General features: G+C 48.7%; 1 protein-coding gene across 1 annotated transcript in view; it reads left to right on the forward strand.

The window, feature by feature from the left end:
• LOC106592644 (grainyhead-like protein 2 homolog) overlaps window positions 1-21,780 on the forward strand; it is a 50,219-nt gene extending 28,439 nt beyond the window's left edge. Inside the window, exons 8-15 of the mRNA XM_082972653.1 lie at window positions 5,842-6,000; window positions 7,085-7,172; window positions 8,697-8,830; window positions 10,470-10,507; window positions 17,414-17,508; window positions 18,963-19,048; window positions 20,347-20,405; window positions 20,645-21,780. Of these exons, the coding sequence (XP_082828779.1) occupies window positions 5,842-6,000; window positions 7,085-7,172; window positions 8,697-8,830; window positions 10,470-10,507; window positions 17,414-17,508; window positions 18,963-19,048; window positions 20,347-20,405; window positions 20,645-20,759 (774 nt within the window). The 3' untranslated portion in view covers window positions 20,760-21,780. The remainder of the gene's footprint in view (window positions 1-5,841; window positions 6,001-7,084; window positions 7,173-8,696; window positions 8,831-10,469; window positions 10,508-17,413; window positions 17,509-18,962; window positions 19,049-20,346; window positions 20,406-20,644) is intronic.
• Window positions 21,781-21,998: the final 218 nt, after the last annotated feature.

Raw genomic sequence — 21,998 nt, forward strand, 5'->3', positions numbered from 1 at the left:
TATCCCGCTCCCTGTTGGTCTGTCAGAAACAGGCCATTATCATCTCCCTGTTGGTCTGTCAGAAACAGGCCATTATCCGCTTCCATTTGGTCTGTCAGAAACAGGCCATTATCCGCTTCCTGTTGGTCTGTCAGAAACAGGCCATTATCCACTTCCTGTTGGTCTGTCAGAAACAGGCCATTATCCGCTTCCTGTTGGTCTGTCAGAAACAGGCCATTATCCGCTTCCTGTTGGTCTGTCAGAAACAGGCCATTATCCGCTTCCTGTTGGTCTGTCAGAAACAGGCCATTATCTCGCTCCCTGTTGGTCTGTCAGAAACAGGCCATTATCCGCTTCCTGTTGGTCTGTCAGAAACAGGCCATTATCCGCTTCCTGTTGGTCTGTCAGAAACAGGCCATTATCTCGCTCCCTGTTGGTCTGTCAGAAACAGGCCATTATCCCGCTCCCTGTTGGTCTGTCAGAAACAGGCCATTATCATCTCCCTGTTGGTCTGTCAGAAACAGGCCATTATCCGCTTCCATTTGGTCTGTCAGAAACAGGCCATTATCCGCTTCCTGTTGGTCTGTCAGAAACAGGCCATTATCCGCTTCCTGTTGGTCTGTCAGAAACAGGCCATTATCCGCTTCCTGTTGGTCTGTCAGAAACAGGCCATTATCCCGCTCCCTGTTGGTCTGTCAGAAACAGGCCATTATCCGCTTCCTGTTGGTCTGTCAGAAACAGGCCATTATCCCGCACCCTGTTGGTCTGTCAGAAACGGGCCATTATCCTCTCCCTGTTGGTCTGTCAGAAACAGGCCATTATCCTCTCCCTGTTGGTCTGTCAGAAACAGGCCATTATCCTCTCCCTGTTGGTCTGTCAGAAACAGGCCATTAGCCCGCTCCCTGTTGGTCTGTCAGAAACAGGCCATTATCCTCTCCCTGTTGGTCTGTCAGAAACAGGCCATTATCCCGCTTCCTGTTGGTCTGTCAGAAACAGGCCATTATCCGCTTCCTGTTGGTCTGTCAGAAACGGGCCATTATCCTCTCCCTGTTGGTCTGTCAGAAACAGGCCATTATCCTCTCCCTGTTGGTCTGTCAGAAACAGGCCATTATCCTCTCCCTGTTGGTCTGTCAGAAACAGGCCATTAGCCCGCTCCCTGTTGGTCTGTCAGAAACAGGCCATTATCCTCTCCCTGTTGGTCTGTCAGAAACAGGCCATTATCTCGCTCCCTGTTGGTCTGTCAGAAACAGGCCATTATCCGCTTCCTGTTGGTCTGTCAGAAACAGGCCATTATCCGCTTCCTGTTGGTCTGTCAGAAACAGGCCATTATCTCGCTCCCTGTTGGTCTGTCAGAAACAGGCCATTATCCCGCTCCCTGTTGGTCTGTCAGAAACAGGCCATTATCCCGCTCCCTGTTGGTCTGTCAGAAACAGGCCATTATCCGCTTCCTGTTGGTCTGTCAGAAACAGGCCATTATCCACTTCCTGTTGGTCTGTCAGAAACAGGCCATTATCCGCTTCCTGTTGGTCTGTCAGAAACAGGCCATTATCCCGCTCCCTGTTGGTCTGTCAGAAACAGGCCATTATCCTCTCCCTGTTGGTCTGTCAGAAACAGGCCATTATCCGCTTCCTGTTGGTCTGTCAGAAACAGGCCATTATCCTCTCCCTGTTGGTCTGTCAGAAACAGGCCATTATCCGCTTCCTGTTGGTCTGTCAGAAACAGGCCATTATCCGCTTCCTGTTGGTCTGTCAGAAACAGGCCATTATCCTCTCCCTGTTGGTCTGTCAGAAACAGGCCATTATCCTCTCCCTGTTGGTCTGTCAGAAACAGGCCATTATCCGCTCCCTGTTGGTCTGTCAGAAACAGGCCATTATCCGCTCCCTGTTGGTCTGTCAGAAACAGGCCATTATCCGCTCCCTGTTGGTCTGTCAGAAACAGGCCATTATCTCGCTCCCTGTTGGTCTGTCAGAAACAGGCCATTATCCCGCTCCCTGTTGGTCTGTCAGAAACAGGCCATTATCCGCTTCCTGTTGGTCTGTCAGAAACAGGCCATTATCCGCTTCCTGTTGGTCTGTCAGAAACAGGCCATTATCCGCTTCCTGTTGGTCTGTCAGAAACAGGCCATTATCCCGCTCCCTGTTGGTCTGTCAGAAACAGGCCATTATCCTCTCCCTGTTGGTCTGTCAGAAACAGGCCATTATCCGCTTCCTGTTGGTCTGTCAGAAACAGGCCATTATCATCTCCCTGTTGGTCTGTCAGAAACAGGCCATTATCCGCTTCCTGTTGGTCTGTCAGAAACAGGCCATTATCCGCTTCCTGTTGGTCTGTCAGAAACAGGCCATTATCCTCTCCCTGTTGGTCTGTCAGAAACAGGCCATTATCCTCTCCCTGTTGGTCTGTCAGAAACAGGCCATTATCCGCTTCCTGTTGGTCTGTCAGAAACAGGCCATTATCCGCTTCCTGTTGGTCTGTCAGAAACAGGCCATTATCCGCTCCCTGTTGGTCTGTCAGAAACAGGCCATTATCCGCACCCAGACCCTTGGTCTTTCAGAAACAGGCCATTATCCCGCTCCCTGTTGGTCTGTCAGAAACAGGCCATTATCCCGCTTCCTGTTGGTCTGTCAGAAACAGGCCATTATCCCGCTCCCTGTTGGTCTGTCAGAAACAGGCCATTATCCGCTTCCTGTTGGTCTGTCAGAAACAGGCCATTATCCCGCACCCTGTTGGTCTGTCAGAAACGGGCCATTATCCTCTCCCTGTTGGTCTGTCAGAAACAGGCCATTATCCTCTCCCTGTTGGTCTGTCAGAAACAGGCCATTATCCTCTCCCTGTTGGTCTGTCAGAAACAGGCCATTATCCTCTCCCTGTTGGTCTGTCAGAAACAGGCCATTATCCCGCTTCCTGTTGGTCTGTCAGAAACAGGCCATTATCCGCTTCCTGTTGGTCTGTCAGAAACAGGCCATTATCCCGCTCCCTGTTGGTCTGTCAGAAACAGGCCATTATCCGCTTCCTGTTGGTCTGTTAGAAACAGGCCATTATCCGCACCCTGTTGGTCTGTCAGAAACAGGCCATTATCCCGCTCCCTGTTGGTCTGTCAGAAACAGGCCATTATCACCCCGTGGCGTCGCGGCCTCCCCCGTTGGTCTGTCAGAAACAGGCCATTATCCGCTTCCTGTTGGTCTGTCAGAAACAGGCCATTATCCCCGCTCGCACCTCCCCCTGTTGGTCTGTCAGAAACAGGCCATTATCCGCTTCCTGTTGGTCTGTCAGAAACAGGCCATTATCCGCTTCCTGTTGGTCTGTCAGAAACAGGCCATTATCCTCTCCCTGTTGGTCTGTCAGAAACAGGCCATTAGCCCGCTCCCTGTTGGTCTGTCAGAAACAGGCCATTATCCTCTCCCTGTTGGTCTGTCAGAAACAGGCCATTATCCCGCTTCCTGTTGGTCTGTCAGAAACAGGCCATTATCCGCTTCCTGTTGGTCTGTCAGAAACGGGCCATTATCCTCTCCCTGTTGGTCTGTCAGAAACAGGCCATTATCCTCTCCCTGTTGGTCTGTCAGAAACCGGCCATTATCCTCTCCCTGTTGGTCTGTCAGAAACAGGCCATTAGCCCGCTCCCTGTTGGTCTGTCAGAAACAGGCCATTATCCTCTCCCTGTTGGTCTGTCAGAAACAGGCCATTATCTCGCTCCCTGTTGGTCTGTCAGAAACAGGCCATTATCCGCTTCCTGTTGGTCTGTCAGAAACAGGCCATTATCCGCTTCCTGTTGGTCTGTCAGAAACAGGCCATTATCTCGCTCCCTGTTGGTCTGTCAGAAACAGGCCATTATCCCGCTCCCTGTTGGTCTGTCAGAAACAGGCCATTATCCCGCTCCCTGTTGGTCTGTCAGAAACAGGCCATTATCCGCTTCCTGTTGGTCTGTCAGAAACAGGCCATTATCCACTTCCTGTTGGTCTGTCAGAAACAGGCCATTATCCACTTCCTGTTGGTCTGTCAGAAACAGGCCATTATCCCGCTCCCTGTTGGTCTGTCAGAAACAGGCCATTATCCTCTCCCTGTTGGTCTGTCAGAAACAGGCCATTATCCGCATGTATTGTAAATGTTTATCAGCACAGCATTATGACAGCATTTTCTAAACTGCAGAGGGGGTTCTTGCTATTATTTTGTAGGTTTCCTATACCATTATCTTCCGTAGAATGCATTTATTAAACCCCTCTTGTACAGTATATTCAAATCTAGATGTGCAGTACTTGAACAAGGATAATGGCCTGTTGGTCTGTCAGAAACAGGCCATTATCCACTTCCTGTTGGTCTGTCAGAAACAGGCCTACAGACAGGCCATTATCTCGCTTCCTGTTGGTCTGTCAGAAACAGGCCATTATCTCGCTTCCTGTTGGTCTGTCAAACAGGCCATTATCCCGCTTCCTGTTGGTCTGTCAGAAACAGGCCATTATCCCGCTCCCTGTTGGTCTGTCAGAAACAGGCCATTATCCGCTCCCTGTTGGTCTGTCAGAAACAGGCCATTATCCACTTCCTGTTGGTCTGTCAGAAACAGGCCATTATCCACTTCCTGTTGGTCTGTCAGAAACAGGCCATTATCCGCACCCTGTTGGTCTGTCAGAAACAGGCCATTATCCTCTTCCTGTTGGTCTGTCAGAAACAGGCCATTATCCGCTTCCTGTTGGTCTGTCAGAAACAGGCCATTATCCACTTCCTGTTGGTCTGTCAGAAACAGGCCATTATCCGCTTCCTGTTGGTCTGTCAGAAACAGGCCATTATCCGCTTCCTGTTGGTCTGTCAAACAGGCCATTAGCCACTTCCTGTTGGTCTGTCAGAAACAGGCCATTATCCACTTCCTGTTGGTCTGTCAGAAACAGGCCTACAGACAGGCTATTATCCGCTCCCTGTTGGTGATAAGGGAATATATATGTTTAAAGGTAATGATTAAATTATTCCACCCTGAAACCAAACTATTAGTGATTATTAGTTTATGTAGCATGTATAATGAATAATTAAAGTACTAAACGTAAGTCCAATAAGGTTTGGTAGAGATGTGAGGGATAGAAATGTGTGTGTGTGTGTGTGTGTGTGTGTGTGTGTCTAAGAAAATACCGAGAACAATTCAACTGTGTTTGACCCGACCTGGCTAGAACTCTGAGAAACATATGATAGGACAGGGAGTCCTTTTCAAGTTTCCTCTAATCTCGGGGGGAAATGGAACGGACAGCGCTGGGTAGCGATAAACAGTGGTGAGAACTCTGGAGAAGGGTTACAACTCACCTACTGTTCGTGTGGAGGTATGTGCGTAAGCGGGGAGTGAGTAATAAAATGAATGTCTTTGTGTAATGTCGTCTTCCCTGTGGCTCAGTTGGTAGAGCATGGTGTTTGCAACGCCAGGGTTGTGGGTTCGATTCCAACAGGGGGCCAGTACAACAACAAAAAATGCATGAAATGAAATGTATGCATTCACTACTGTAAGTCGCTCTGGATAATAGCGTCTGCTAAATGACTAAAATGTAATGGACTTCAGAACGTTCTCGTGAATAAACTGTACAGAACCTTTTGCAGAAAGCTGAGTCTTTGACTAATTATTATTAAACCTAGAGTCTTACAAACCTTTGGGCGATTAGTCGAAGCTTATCGATTTGTTAATTATTATCATTAGGATACAACATTATTCTGACAACGTTGTTATCGCAGAAACAGATTTAAACCGTACGAATTCCCCGGAAGTTTTCTTCATGATGTTTATTTGTATTATTATTTTCACGACAGTCTGTTTTCATAACCGTGGGTTGTACGGTAATGGTGCTAGCCCTATTTCATATAGATGTAACCTGTACTCTCTCTTCTCTCGACCAGGTATTCATCACAGTGAACTGTCTGAGTACAGACTTCTCCTGCCAGAAGGGGGTGAAAGGCATGCCTCTGAGGATCCAGATAGACACTTACAGCTATAACCATCGCTGCAACACACCCACACACAGAGCCTTCTCTGAGATCAAGGTCTTCTGTGACAAGGCGAGTCTCTCTCTCTTTGACCTTTAACCCTAAACCCCTCCACGGAAGGCTCTCTAAAACTATTTGGTTTTTAAATATACTGTATCAAAATAAAAAAATGTGTGAATTGGCAAATTTTTCTGTCCTGCTAAGAATTCAAAATGTAACGAGTACTTTTAGGTGTCAGGGAAAATGTATGGAGTAAAAAGTACATTATTTTCTTTAAGAATGTAGGGAAGTAAAATTAAAAGTTGTCAAAAATACAGGTGGGCTGGACTGGGGAAATGGGATGTAGGGTGGGCTGGACTGGGGGTGGGCTGGGAGATGGGAGGTGGGCTGGACTGGTGGTGGGCTGGGGAGATGGGAGGTGGACTGGGGAGATGGGAGGTGGACTGGGGGTTGGCTGGACTGGGGGTGGGCTGGGGAGATGGGAGGTGGACTGGGGGTTGGCTGGACTGGGGGTGGACTGGGGAGATGGGAGGTGGGGTGGGCTGGGGAGGTGGGCTGGACTGGAGGTGGACTGGGGAGATGGGAGGTGGGGTGGACTGGTGGTGGGCTGGGGAGATGGGAGGTGGGGTGGACTGGTATTAATCATCCCATCCATTCCATGTTTCCATCTCTCCTCCTAATCCCTGGTATTAATCATCCCATCCATTCCATCTCTCCTCCTAATCCCTGGTGTTAATCATCCCATCCATTCCAGGTTACCATCTCTCCTCCTAATCCCTGGTATTAATCATCCCATCCATTCCATGTTTCCATCTCTCCTCCTAATCCCTGGTATTAATCATCCCATCCATTCCATGTTTCCATCTCTCCTCCTAATCCCTGGTATTAATCATCCCGTCCATTACATGTTTCCATCTCTCCTCCTAATCCCTGGTATTAATCATCCCATCCATTCCATGTTTCCATCTCTCCTCCTAATCCCTGGTATTAATCATCCCATCCATTCCAGGTTTCCATCTCTCCTCCTAATCCCTGGTGTTAATCATCCCATCCATTCCATCTCTCCTCCTAATCCCTGGTATTAATCATCCCATCCATTCCAGGTTTCCATCTCTCCTCCTAATCCCTGGTATTAATCATCCCGTCCATTCCACAGGGAGCAGAAAGGAAAATCCGTGGCGAGGAGAGGAAGCAGATCCGGATGAAGCCCAAAGGTCAGATAAGTAGTTTCCATGGAGATAATGGTAAAGAACATACCGGTTGCTATTAACCTCCTGAAGTTCTCCTGCGGTAACGAGAGTTCCTGTCTGAATTCAACAGGAAGCTATGATTAGGGGTTCAGTGTCACGTCCTGACCAGTATAAGGGGTTATTTGTTATTGTAGTTTGGTCAGGACATGGCAGGGGGTGTTTGTTTAGAGTGTTTCGGGGTTTGTCGGGCTATGTTCTATGTTAGTTTATTTCTATGTTAGTTCTAGTATGTCTATTTCTATGTGGTGTTTTATTGGGTTGGACCTTCAATTGGAAGCAGCTGCTCCTCGTTGCCTCTAATTGAAGGTCCTATTTAAGAGGGGTGTTTTTTTTCCTATGGGATTTTGTGGGTAGTTATTCCTCGTTTAGTGTTTGTTGCTGTCACGGTTGTCGTAAGGAGAGGACCAAAATGCAGCAGGGAAGTGTACACTCATCTTCTTTATTACGGACAAAGAAGGAAAAACCAAAATAAACACGTATACAAAAAAACAGCAAACGAACTAGACAGTCTTGTCAGGCAACATACAGCAAAAAACAAGAAACAATCTCCCACCAACACTAAACCAAACACATACCCATATATAGGACTCCCAATCAGAGGCAACGAGAAAACAACTGCCTCCAATTGAGAGTCCAACCCCCAATTTACTAGACATAGATATACAACTAACCAGAAAGAACATAGAAATACTAACACAGAACATAACCCGGAACTAACTAAACCACTACCCCGAACCACATAAACAAAATACCCTCTGCCACGTCCTGACCAAACTACCATAACAAATAATCCCTAATACTGGTCAGGACGTGGCAGTTGCACCTGACAGGACTGTTTCGTTTTTGGTCTAATCCATACGACAACCGGGACATTCAGACTGGTGCAGGCAGGGAAGGTGGATGATGGTTGCATGGATCTGAATCAACCGGGACATTCAGACTGGTGCAGGCAGGGAAGGTGGATGATGGTTGCATGGATCTGAATCAACTGGACGTCAGACTTCAGTTTATGATTTGTTTTTCCTACTCACCTGTGTACCTGTGTAACTAACGATCGTCTGAAAGAGGGGACCAAGATGCAGCGTGGTTAGTGCTCATCATGAAATGTATTTACTGAGAACGCTTTTAGCCAAAATTACAAAACGACCAACAGTTCCGTCAGGTGCAAAACACTAAACAGAAATAACTACCCACAAAAACCCGAAGGAAAACAGGCTGCCTAAGTATGGCTCCCAATCAGCGACAACGATGTACAGCTGTCCCTGATTGAGAGCCATACCAGGCCAAAACAAAGAAATACGAAAAACATAGAAAAAAAAAAGGACATAGAATGCCCACCCAAATCACACCCTGACCAAACCTAAATAGAGACATTAAAAAAGGCTCTCTCAGGTCAGGGCGTGACAACCTACGCACCTGTGTACCTGTGACAGTAGGTGTGCCGATGGTTTTTTTGTTGTTGTTCTATGTAGACTAACCGCGAGTAACCTTGCATGTTGTTTCTCTCCCGTGTTCCAGGGACGGCTGGGAGCCTGGCAGCGTTGGACAGGAAGTCAGATACAATGTTTTTCAAGTCCCTCTCTGACCTGGACACCCAGCCTGTCCTGTTCATCCCAGACGTCAACTTCGGGCACCTGCAGAGGACTGGACAGGTGAGAGACACTTTTGGAGACAACGGTTAAACCAGCCACCGTGACACACAGACAAATGCATGAGTCAATAATGACCAGAATGATCCAGAATATCTCTATCATTTGGTAATGAAAGTGATTATCTTAGATACAATCTTACAGCGTGATTCATCTGTCTGTCTGTGTTGTCCACCCCTAGGTATTTGCCTTGTGATTCATCTGTCTGTCTGTGTTGTCCACCCCTAGGTCTTTGCCTTGTGATTCATCTGTCTGTCTGTGTTGTCCACCCCTAGGTCTCTTTGCCCTGTGATCCATCTGTCTGTCTGTGTTGTCCACCCCTAGGTCTTTGCCTTGTGATTCATCTGTCTGTCTGTGTTGTCCACCCCTAGGTCTTTGCCTTGTGATTCATCTGTCTGTCTGTGTTGTCCACCCCTAGGTCTTTGCCTTGTGATTCATCTGTCTGTCTGTGTTGTCCACCCCTAGGTCTCTTTGCCTTGTGATTCATCTGTCTGTCTGTGTTGTCCACCCCTAGGTCTTTGGCTTGTGATTCATCTGTCTGTCTGTGTTGTCCACCCCTAGGTATTTGCCTTGTGATTCATCTGTCTGTCTGTGTTGTCCAACCCTAGGTCTTTGCCTTGTGATTCATCTGTCTGTCTGTGTTGTCCACCCCTAGGTATTTGCCTTGTGATTCATCTGTCTGTCTGTGTTGTCCACCCCTAGGTCTTTGCCTTGTGATTCATCTGTCTGTCTGTGTTGTCCACCCCTAGGTATTTGCCTTGTGATTCATCTGTCTGTCTGTGTTGTCCACCCCTAGGTCTTTGCCCTGTGATCCATCTGTCTGTCTGTGTTGTCCACCCCTAGGTCTTTGCCTTGTGATTCATCTGTCTGTCTGTGTTGTCCACCCCTAGGTCTTTGCCTTGTGATTCATCTGTCTGTCTGTGTTGTCCACCCCTAGGTATTTGCCTTGTGATTCATCTGTCTGTCTGTGTTGTCCACCCCTAGGTCTTTGCCCTGTGATTCATCTGTCTATCTGTGTTGTCCACCCCTAGGTCTTTGCCCTGTGATCCATCTGTCTGTCTGTGTTGTCCACCCCTAGGTCTTTGCCTTGTGATTCATCTGTCTGTCTGTGTTGTCCACCCCTAGGTCTTTGCCTTGTGATTCATCTGTCTGTCTGTGTTGTCCACCCCTAGGTCTTTGCCTTGTGATTCATCTGTCTGTCTGTGTTGTCCACCCCTAGGTCTTTGCCTTGTGATTCATCTGTCTGTCTGTGTTGTCCACCTCTAGGTCTTTGCCTTGTGATTCATCTGTCTGTCTGTGTTGTCCACCCCTAGGTCTTTGCCTTGTGATTCATCTGTCTGTCTGTGTTGTCCACCCCTAGGTATTTGCCTTGTGATTCATCTGTCTGTCTGTGTTGTCCACCTCTAGGTCTTTGCCTTGTGATTCATCTGTCTGTCTGTGTTGTCCACCTCTAGGTCTTTGCCTTGTGATTCATCTGTCTGTCTGTGTTGTCCACCCCTAGGTCTTTGCCCTGTGATCCATCTGTCTGTCTGTGTTGTCCACCCCTAGGTCTTTGCCTTGTGATTCATCTGTCTGTCTGTGTTGTCCACCCCTAGGTCTTTGCCTTGTGATTCATCTGTCTGTCTGTGTTGTCCACCCCTAGGTCTTTGCCTTCAACACAGAGGAGATGGAGAGGGAAGGGTAAGTGTAGCTGTATAGATGGGGAGGGAAGGGTAAGTGTAGCTGTATAGATGGTGGAGGGAAGGGTAAGTGTAGCTGTATAGATGGAGAGGGAAGGGTAAGTGTAGCTGTATAGATGGAGAGGGAAGGGTAAGTGTAGCTGTATAGATGGGGAGGGAAGGGTAAGTGTAGCTGTATAGATGGAGAGGGAAGGGTAAGTGTAGCTGTATAGATGGAGAGGGAAGGGTAAGTGTAGCTGTATAGATGGGGAGGGAAGGGTAAGTGTAGCTGTATAGATGGAGAGGGAAGGGTAAGTGTAGCTGTATAGATGGGAAGGGTAAGTGTAGCTGTATAGATGGAGAGGGAAGGGTAAGTGTAGCTGTATAGATGGAGAGGGAAGGGTAAGTGTAGCTGTATAGATGGAGAGGGAAGGGTAAGTGTAGCTGTATAGATGGAGAGGGAAGGGTAAGTGTAGCTGTATAGATGGAGAGGGAAGGGTAAGTGTAGCTGTATAGATGGGGAGGGAAGGGTAAGTGTAGCTGTATAGATGGAGAGGGAAGGGTAAGTGTAGCTGTATAGATGGAGAGGGAAGGGTAAGTGTAGCTGTATAGATGGGAAGGGTAAGTGTAGCTGTATAGATGGGAAGGGTAAGTGTAGCTGTATAGATGGGGAGGGAAGGGTAAGTGTAGCTGTATAGATGGAGAGGGAAGGGTAAGTGTAGCTGTATAGATGGGAAGGGTAAGTGTAGCTGTATAGATAGAGAGGGAAGGGTAAGTGTAGCTGTATAGATGGAGAGGGAAGGGTAAGTGTAGCTGTATAGATGGGAAGGGTAAGTGTAGCTGTATAGATGGAGAGGGAAGGGTAAGTGTAGCTGTATAGATGGAGAGGGAAGGGTAAGTGTAGCTGTATAGATGGGGAGGGAAGGGTAAGTGTAGCTGTATAGATGGAGAGGGAAGGGTAAGTGTAGCTGTATAGATAGAGAGGGAAGGGTAAGTGTAGCTGTATAGATGGTGGAGGGAAGGGTAAGTGTAGCTGTATAGATGGAGAGGGAAGGGTAAGTGTAGCTGTATAGATGGAGAGGGAAGGGTAAGTGTAGCTGTATAGATGGAGAGGGAAGGGTAAGTGTAGCTGTATAGATGGAGAGGGAAGGGTAAGTGTAGCTGTATAGATGGAGAGGGAAGGGTAAGTGTAGCTGTATAGATGGAGAGGGAAGGGTAATTGTAGCTGTATAGATGGAGAGGGAAGGGTAAGTGTAGCTGTATAGATGGAGAGGGAAGGGTAAGTGTAGCTGTATAGATGGAGAGGGAAGGGTAAGTGTAGCTGTATAGATGGAGAGGGAAGGGTAATTGTAGCTGTATAGATGGAGAGGGAAGGGTAAGTATAGCTGTATAGATGGAGAGGGAAGGGTAAGTATAGCTGTATAGTTCTAATAGAGGGAAGGGTAAGTGTAGCTGTATAGTTCTAATAGAGGGAAGGGTAAGTGTAGCTGTATAGATGGAGAGGGAAGGGTAAGTGTAGCTGTATAGATGGAGAGGGAAGGGTAAGTGTAGCTGTATAGATGGAGAGGGAAGGGTAAGTGTAGCTGTATAGATGGGGAGGGAAGGGTAAGTGTAGCTGTATAGATGGGGAGGGAAGGGTAAGTGTAGCTGTATAGATGGAGAGGGAAGGGTAAGTGTAGCTGTATAGATGGAGAGGGAAGGGTAAGTGTAGCTGTATAGATGGGGAGGGAAGGGTAAGTGTAGCTGTATAGATGGGGAGGGAAGGGTAAGTGTAGCTGTATAGATGGAGAGGGAAGGGTAAGTGTAGCTGTATAGTTCTAATAGAGAGGGAAGGGTAAGTGTAGCTGTATAGATGGGGAGGGAAGGGTAAGTGTAGCTGTTTAGATGGAGAGGGAAGGGTAAGTGTAGCTGTATAGATGGGGAGGGAAGGGTAAGTGTAGCTGTATAGATGGAGAGGGAAGGGTAAGTGTAGCTGTATAGATGGAGAGGGAAGGGTAAGTGTAGCTGTATAGATGGAGAGGGAAGGGTAAGTGTAGCTGTATAGATGGAGAGGGAAGGGTAAGTGTAGCTGTATAGATGGAGAGGGAAGGGTAAGTGTAGCTGTATAGATGGAGAGGGAAGGGTAAGTGTAGCTGTATAGATGGAGAGGGAAGGGTAAGTGTAGCTGTATAGATGGGGAGGGAAGGGTAAGTGTAGCTGTATAGATGGGGAGGGAAGGGTAAGTGTAGCTGTATAGATGGAGAGGGAAGGGTAAGTGTAGCTGTATAGATGGAGAGGGAAGGGTAAGTGTAGCTGTATAGATGGAGAGGGAAGGGTAAGTGTAGCTGTATAGATGGGGAGGGAAGGGTAAGTGTAGCTGTATAGATGGGGAGGGAAGGGTAAGTGTAGCTGTATAGATGGAGAGGGAAGGGTAAGTGTAGCTGTATAGATGGAGAGGGAAGGGTAAGTGTAGCTGTATAGATGGGGAGGGAAGGGTAAGTGTAGCTGTATAGATGGAGAGGGAAGGGTAAGTGTAGCTGTATAGATGGAGAGGGAAGGGTAAGTGTAGCTGTATAGATGGAGAGGGAAGGGTAAGTGTAGCTGTTTAGATGGAGAGGGAAGGGTAAGTGTAGCTGTATAGATGGAGAGGGAAGGGTAAGTGTAGCTGTATAGATGGAGAGGGAAGGGTAAGTGTAGCTGTATAGATGGGGAGGGAAGGGTAAGTGTAGCTGTATAGATGGAGAGGGAAGGGTAAGTGTAGCTGTATAGATGGAGAGGGAAGGGTAAGTGTAGCTGTATAGATGGAGAGGGAAGGGTAAGTGTAGCTGTATAGATGGAGAGGGAAGGGTAAGTGTAGCTGTATAGATGGAGAGGGAAGGGTAAGTGTAGCTGTATAGATGGAGAGGGAAGGGTAAGTGTAGCTGTATAGATGGACAGGGAAGGGTAAGTGTAGCTGTATAGATGGAGAGGGAAGGGTAAGTGTAGCTGTATAGATGGAGAGGGAAGGGTAAGTGTAGCTGTATAGATGGAGAGGGAAGGGTAAGTGTAGCTGTATAGATGGTGGAGGGAAGGGTAAGTGTAGCTGTATAGTTCTAATAGAGAGGGAAGGGTAAGTGTAGCTGTATAGATGGGAAGGGTAAGTGTAGCTGTATAGATGGAGAGGGAAGGGTAAGTGTAGCTGTATAGATGGAGAGGGAAGGGTAAGTGTAGCTGTATAGATGGGGAGGGAAGGGTAAGTGTAGCTGTATAGATGGAGAGGGAAGGGTAAGTGTAGCTGTATAGATGGAGAGGGAAGGGTAAGTGTAGCTGTATAGATGGAGAGGGAAGGGTAAGTGTAGCTGTATAGTTCTAATAGAGGGAAGGGTAAGTGTAGCTGTATAGATGGGGAGGGAAGGGTAAGTGTAGCTGTTTAAATGGAGAGGGAAGGGTAAGTGTAGCTGTATAGATGGAGAGGGAAGGGTAAGTATAGCTGTATAGATGGAGAGGGAAGGGTAAGTGTAGCTGTATAGATGGAGAGGGAAGGGTAAGTGTCTGGCTACTCTACTGTAATACACCATACAGACTGGCTACTCTACTATAATACACCATACAGTAAGACTGGCTACTCTACTGTAATACACCATACAGTAAGACTGGCTACTCTACTGTAATACACCATACAGTAAGACTGGCTACTCTACTGTAATACACCATACAGTAAGACTGGCTACTCTACTATAATACACCATACAGTTAGACTGGCTACTCTACTATAATACACCATACAGTAAGACTGGCTACTCTACTGTAATACACCATACAGTAAGGCTGGCTACTCTACTATAATACACCATACAGTAAGACTGGCTACTCTACTGTAATACACCATACAGTAAGGCTGGCTACTCTACTGTAATACACCATACAGTTAGACTGGCTACTCTACTGTAATACACCATACAGTAAGACTGGCTACTCTACTGTAAACACAGTCCAGTTCATAGTGAATGATGGCAGGTCCTACTGCCTGTAAACACACAGTCCAGTTCATAGTGAATGATGGCAGGTCCTACTGCCTGTAAACACACAGTCCAGTTCATAGTGAATGATGGCAGGTCCTACTGTAAACACACAGTCCAGTTCATAGTGAATGATGGCAGGTCCTACTGCCTGTAAACACACAGTCCAGTTCATAGTGAATGATGGCAGGTCCTACTGCCTGTAAACACAGTCCAGCTCATAGTGAATGATGGCAGGCCCTACTGTCTGTAAACACACAGTCCAGTTCATAGTGAATGATGACAGGTCCTACTGCCTGTAAACACAGTCCAGTTCATAGTGAATGATGGCAGGTCCTACTGCCTGTAAACACAGTCCAGTTCATAGTGAATGATGACAGGTCCTACTGTAAACACACAGTCCAGTTCATAGTGAATGATGGCAGGTCCTACTGCCTGTAAACACACAGTCCAGTTCATAGTGAATGATGGCAGGTCCTACTGCCTGTAAACACACAGTCCAGTTCATAGTGAATGATGACAGGTCCTACTGCCTGTAAACACAGTCCAGTTCATAGTGAATGATGACAGGTCCTACTGCCTGTAAACACACAGTCCAGTTCATAGTGAATGATGACAGGTCCTACTGCCTGTAAACACACAGTCCAGTTCATAGTGAATGATGGCAGGTCCTACTGCCTGTAAACACACAGTCCAGTTCATAGTGAATGATGACAGGCTTGTGTGGCATATGGCTAATTTGCATATAGACCTACTGTAGCTCTGATTGGCTATGAACCACCGGTCTGCAGTAGACTCCGGTCCTGGACGAGACAGATATTTTTATTAAGGTTTATTTACTGCAGTGTCTTAATTGTCCAAACGCACGACCACTTTCTCACTCTACATTCACAAAACCTTACTCTACGTCATTCCCAAACACTCTATGAATTTATGAAAAGGTTAAAATGACCATATCTAAGTGCTCGCTTGACAGAAAATATTAAAAACAGGTGTCGTAGTCTTCCTGGGGTTGTACACGAACACATTTTAATAAGATTTCATGTAGGAGAGAGGGTTGGAGAGAGGGTAGAAGAGAGGAGGGTAGGAGAGAGGAGGGTAGGAGAGAGGAGGGTAGGGGTGAGGAGGGTAGGAGAGAGGGTAGGAGAGAGGAGGGTAGGAGAGGGTAGGAGAGAGGAGGGTAGGAGAGAGGAGGGTAGGAGAGAGGGTAGGAGAGAGGGTAGGAGAGAGGAGGGTAGGAGAGAGGAGGGTAGGAGAGGGTAGGAGAGAGGAGGGTAGGAGAGAGGAGGGTAGGAGAGAGGAGGGTAGGAGAGGGTAGGAGAGAGGAGGGTAGGAGAGAGGAGGGTAGGAGAGAGGGTAGGAGAGAGGGTAGGAGAGAGGAGGGTAGGAGAGGGTAGGAGAGAGGAGGGTAGGAGAGAGGAGGGTAGGAGAGAGGGTAGGAGAGAGGGTAGGAGAGAGGAGGGTAGGAGAGAGGAGGGTAGGAGAGAGGAGGGTAGGAGAGAGGAGGGTAGGAGAGAGGGTAGGAGAGAGGAGGGTAGGAGAGAGGGTAGGAGAGAGGGCAGGAGAGAGGGTTGGAGAGAGGGTAGGAGAGAGGAGGGTAGGAGAGGGTAGGAGAGAGGAGGGTAGGAGAGAGGGCAGGAGAGAGGGTATGAGAGAGGGTAGGAGAGAGGAGGGTAGGAGAGGGTAGGAGAGAGGGCAGAAGAGAGGGTAGGAGAGAAGGTAGAAGAGAGGAGGGTAGGAGAGAGGAGGGTAGGAGAGAGGGTAGAAGAGAGGAGGGTAGGGGAGAAGGGTTGGAGAGAGGGTAGGAGAGAGGGTAGGAGAGAGGGCAGGAGAGAGGGTTGGAGAGAGGGTAGGAGAGAGGAGGGTAGGAGAGAGGGTTGGAGAGAGGGTAGGAGAGAGGGTAGGAGAGAGGGCAGGAGAGAGGGTTGGAGAGAGGGTAGGAGAGAGGAGGGTAGGAGAGAGGGTTGGAGAGAGGGTAGGAGAGAGAGGGTAGGAGAGAGGGCAGGAGAGAGGGTTGGAGAGAGGGTAGGAGAGAGGAGGGTAGGAGAGGGTAGGAGAGAGGAGGGCAGGAGAGAGGGTATGAGAGAGGGTAGTAGAGAGGAGGGTAGGAGAGGGTAGGAGAGAGGGCAGAAGAGAGGGTAGGAGAGAGGGTTGGAGAGAGGGTAGGAGAGAGGGTTGGAGAGAGGGTAGGAGAGAGGGTTGGAGACAGGGTAGGAGAGAGGGTTGGAGAGAGGGTAGGAGAGAGGGTAGTAGAGAGGGTAGTAGAGAGGGTAGGAGAGAGGGTAGGAGAGAAGGTAGGAGAGAAGGGTAGGAGAGAGGAGGGTAGTAGAGGGTAGGAGAGAGGAGGGTAGGAGAGAGGGTAGGAGAGAAGGGTAGTAGTGAGGAGGGTTGGAGAGAAGTGTAGCAGAGAGGGTAGCAGAGAAGGTAGGAGAGAGGGTAGGAGAGAGGGTTGGAGAGGGTAGGAGAAAGGAGAGTATGAGAGAGGGGTAGGAGAGAGGGGTTGGAGAGAGGGTAGGAGAGAGGGTTGGATAGAGAGGGTCGGAGAGAGGGTCGGAGAGAGGGCAGGAGAGAGGGCAGGAGAGAGGGCAGGAGAGAGGGCAGGAGAGAGGGTTGGATAGAGAGGGTAGGAGAAATATCAAATCCACACATTCCAGTGGCTGCTTCGATAAGCTGCCGTGTGTTTCCATGGAGACGTAATGGCCACGTTTCCATGGTGACATAATGGCCACGTTCTGATGTAGGTCTCTATTTAAAACAGCGTGTAATGAAATCCTCCTCAATGCTGTGACTATTTCTCACTAGTTGGTCTGCATTTACAGCGTTTAAAGGACTGATGAGGAGTTAGAGCTGCTGGATTTGGCTGCTGTTTAAAACCCTTAAATGGGATCCTATTATCCTATCCTATCCTGTTGGCTGTTCGTTCCCACTGTTGATGTCTTCCTGTGTTTCAGGGGCGTCGCGATGAAGAGGGTGGCACGGCCTGATGAGGAGCACGTCTGTTCGCCTCCTCCTGCCAAACACTTCAAACCAGAAACCCGGAAGAGAGGTGGGTGGTTGTCATAACAACAGTCACGTCTCCCTGTCTACAGGGAACATCAGTCACGTCTCCCTGTCTACAGGGAACATCAGTCACGTCTCCCTGTCTACAGGGAACATCAGTCACGTCTCCTCTCTACAGGGAACATCAGTCACGTCTCCTCTCTGCAGGGAACATCAGTCACGTCTCCTCTCTACAGGGAACATCAGTCACGTCTCCTCTCTACAGGGAACATCAGTCACGTCTCCTCTCTGCAGGGAACATCAGTCACGTCTCCTCTCTGCAGGGAACATCAGTCACGTCTCCTCTCTACAGGGAACATCAGTCACGTCTCCTCTCTACAGGGAACATCAGTCACGTCTCCTCTCTACAGGGAACATCAGTCACGTCTACAGGGAACATCAGTCACGTCTCCTCTCTACAGGGAACATCAGTCACGTCTCCTCTCTACAGGGAACATCAGTCACGTCTCCTCTCTACAGGGAACATCAGTCACGTCTCCTCTCTGCAGGGAACATCAGTCACGTCTCCTCTCTGCAGGGAACATCAGTCACGTCTCCTCTCTACAGGGAACATCAGTCACGTCTCTACAGGGAACATCAGTCACGTCTCCTCTCTACAGGGAACATCAGTCACGTCTCCTCTCTACAGGGAACATCAGTCACGTCTCTACAGGGAACATCAGTCACGTCTCCTCTCTACAGGGAACATCAGTCACGTCTCCTCTCTACAGGGAACATCAGTCACGTCTCTACAGGGAACATCAGTCACGTCTCCTCTCTACAGGGAACATCAGTCACGTCTCCTCTCTACAGGGAACATCAGTCACGTCTCCTCTCTACAGGGGACATCAGTCACGTCTCCTCTCTGCAGGGAACATCAGTCACGTCTCCTCTCTACAGGGAACATCAGTCACGTCTCCTCTCTACAGGGAACATCAGTCACGTCTCCTCTCTACAGGGAACATCAGTCACGTCTCCTCTCTGCAGGGAACATCAGTCACGTCTCCTCTCTACAGGGAACATCAGTCACGTCTCCTCTCTACAGGGAACATCAGTCACGTCTCCTCTCTACAGGGAACATCAGTCACGTCTCCTCTCTACAGGGAACATCAGTCACGTCTCCTCTCTGCAGGGAACATCAGTCACGTCTCCTCTCTGCAGGGAACATCAGTCACGTCTCCTCTCTACAGGGAACATCAGTCACGTCTCCTCTCTACAGGGAACATCAGTCACGTCTCCTCTCTACAGGGAACATCAGTCACGTCTCCTCTCTACAGGGAACATCAGTCACGTCTCCTCTCTACAGGGAACATCAGTCACGTCTCCTGTAATAAAGAAAATGTCCATATTTGTTTCAAGCCTAGTCAAATGACATCTGAATTGGTTTTCTGTAAATCAACAAACTAACTGTGTCCAGCCCTATTGACCATAATACGTCCTCTCTATTCCCCGTGTCTACAGTCCTGCTGTATGTGAGGAAGGAATCAGATGAGGTGTTTGATGCTCTGATGTTGAAGTCTCCCACTCTGATGGCCTTGCTGGAAGCAGTAAGTACAACTAAAAAATATAATCGCAACACGCAACAATAGTAAACATATTTCCGAGTTACAGTTCATATCAGGAAATCAGTCAATTGAAATTAATTAATTAGGCCGTAATCTATGGATTTCACATGACTGGGATTACAGGATATGAATCTGTTGGTCAGAGATACCTTAATAATGAGGTAGGGGGCGTGGATCAGAAAACCGGTCAGTATCTGGTGTGACCACCATTCGCCTCATGCAGCGCGACACATCTCCTTCGCATAGAGTTGATCAGGCTGTTGATTGGGGCCTGAGGAATGTTTTTATTGTTCATTTTTCTCCCATATGTCCTGGTATCCAATTGGTAGTTACAGTCTTGTCCCATCGCTGCAACTCCAGTACGGACTCGGGAGAGGCGAAGGTCGAGAGCAGTGCGTCCTCCGAAAACACGACCCAACCAAGCCGCACTGCTTCTTGACACAACGCTGCCCGCTTAACCCGGAAGCCGGCCGCACCAATGTGTCGGAGGAAACACCGTACACCTGGTGATGGTGTCAGCGTGCACTGCGCCCGGCCCGCCACAGGAGTCGCTAGAGCGCGGTGGGACAAGAACATCCCTGCCGGACAAACCCGCCCCTAACCCGGACGACGCCGGGCAAATTGTGCGCCGCCCCATGGGTCTCCCGGTCACGGCCGGCTGCGACAGAGCCTGGACTCGAACCAGGATCTGTAGTGGCACAGCCTTAGACCACTGCGCCACCCGGGAGATGTGGTCTATGGAATGTCGTCCCACTCCTCTTCAATGGCTGTGCGAAGTTGCTGGATATTGGCGGGAACTGGAACATCCAGAGCATCCCAAACATGCTCAATGGGTGACATGTCTGGTGAGTATGCAGGCCATGGAAGAACTGGGACATTTTCAGCTTCCAGGAATTGTGTACAGATCCTTGTGACATGGGGGGCCGTGCATTATCATGCTGAAACATGAGGTGATGGAGGAGGACGAACGGCACGACAACGGGGCCTCAGGATCTCATCACGGTATCTCTGCGTATTCAAATTGCCATCGGATAAAATGCAGTTGATTTCGTTGTCCGTAGCTTACGCCTGGTCCATACCATAACCCCACCTCCACCATGGGGCCCATACCATAACTCTATGGGACATTTCTGGGATCTTTTATTTCAGCTCATGAAACATGAGACCAACACTTTACATGTTGTGTTTATATTTCTGTTCAGTGTTGATACACTGGAAACCAGGATAACTGTAATAAAACCGGCCACGTATCGTGACATCCTCTGTAACTGTTTTCACAGATCTCAGAGAAGTATGGAGTACCCCGCGAGAATACCAAGATCTACCAGAACAACAGAGGGTGAGTCATTCCAGAACAACAGAGGGTGAGTCGTTCCAGAACAACAGAGGGTGAGTCGTTCCAGAACAACAGAGGGTGAGTCATTCCAGAACAACAGAGGGTGAGTCGTTCCAGAACAACAGAGGGCGAGTCGTTCCAGAACAACAGAGGGCGAGTCATTCCTCTATGCTTGTACAAATGTTTTTTAAATGTAATTTTTTTTTCTTATGAAATGAGAACCTTTTTCTTCTCTCCCTCAGGATCCTGGTGAACATGAATGACAGTATCATAGACCACTATTCCAACGAGGACACCTTCACCCTGTCCATCGAGAGGTCAGCGGACTGCTTCCGGGTCACGCTGGCAGAGATCTGACCCTTCGTGAGGGAGTAGGGGCCTCACTGGACGGCACCCACACCTCAGAGCCAATGCTGGACGCCAAGGCTCCCGCTCCAGACGGTGGATGGGATACCTGCGTTGTTCAGTAGTTAATCGGCTCAACCCCCCCCAATAGCTCCCCCTGCTGGTGGAGACTGGGACTCCAGTGGGACATTAGGGGCTCTGATCTGCCTCTCTCTCTCTCTCCAGCATGGTTCCATTAGCTTCCTCCCAGTTAGTGCCTTCTGAACGTAATCCTCACCCCCAACCTCCCATCTCGCCTGGGCTCCTGACATCTCTGTGACTGAGAGGAAATGACATCTCTGTGACTGAGAGGAAATTACATCTCTGTGACTGAGAGGAAATTACATCTCTTGTGACTGAGAGGAAATGACATCTCTTGTGACTGAGAGGAAATGACATCTCTGTGACCGAGAGGAAATGACATCTCTGTGACCGAGAGGAAATGACATCTCTGTGACCGAGAGGAAATGACATCTCTTGTGACTGAGAGGAAATGACATCTCTTGTGACTGAGAGGAAATGACATCTCTTGTGACTGAGAGGAAATGACATCTCTGTGACTGAGAGGAAATTACATCTCTTGTGACTGAGAGGAAGTAACGCCGAACAAAACGCAGAGTCCCAAATGGTACAGAGCCCATTAAAGCTGAGGCTTCAAAGCCCTGCTGCTTTTAAAGTCCAGTCAACAACTGTTCTCGTAGAAGCACTCAACAAGACTGATTCATATTGTTTTATAGGAGATTTTATTGGATATTTTATCAACGATACAAAAACATACAGATACAAACGACGACGTAGTGACCCCTTATCCCCCACCCCTATATCCCTCCTCCCCACCCCTATATCCCTCCTCCCCACCCCTATATCCCTCCTCCCCACCCCTATATCCCTCCTCCCCAGACCCACTATCCCCCACCCCTATATCCCTCCTCCCCACCCCTATATCCCTCCTCCCCACCCCTATATCCCTCCTCCCCACCCCTATATCCCTCCTCCCCACCCCTATATCCCTCCTCCCCACCCCTATATCACTCCTCCCCACCCCTATATCCCTCCTCCCCAGACCCACTATCCCCCACCCTATATCCCTCCTCCCCACCCCTATATCCCTCCTCCCCACCCCTATATCCCTCCTCCCCAGACCCACTATCCCCCACCCCTATATCCCTCCTCCCCACCCCTATATCCCTCCTCCCCACCCCTATATCCCTC

Source organism: Salmo salar, unplaced genomic scaffold (genome assembly GCF_965601325.2).
Source record: "Salmo salar unplaced genomic scaffold, fSalSal1 ptg000914l, whole genome shotgun sequence".
NCBI lineage: Eukaryota > Metazoa > Chordata > Actinopteri > Salmoniformes > Salmonidae > Salmo > Salmo salar.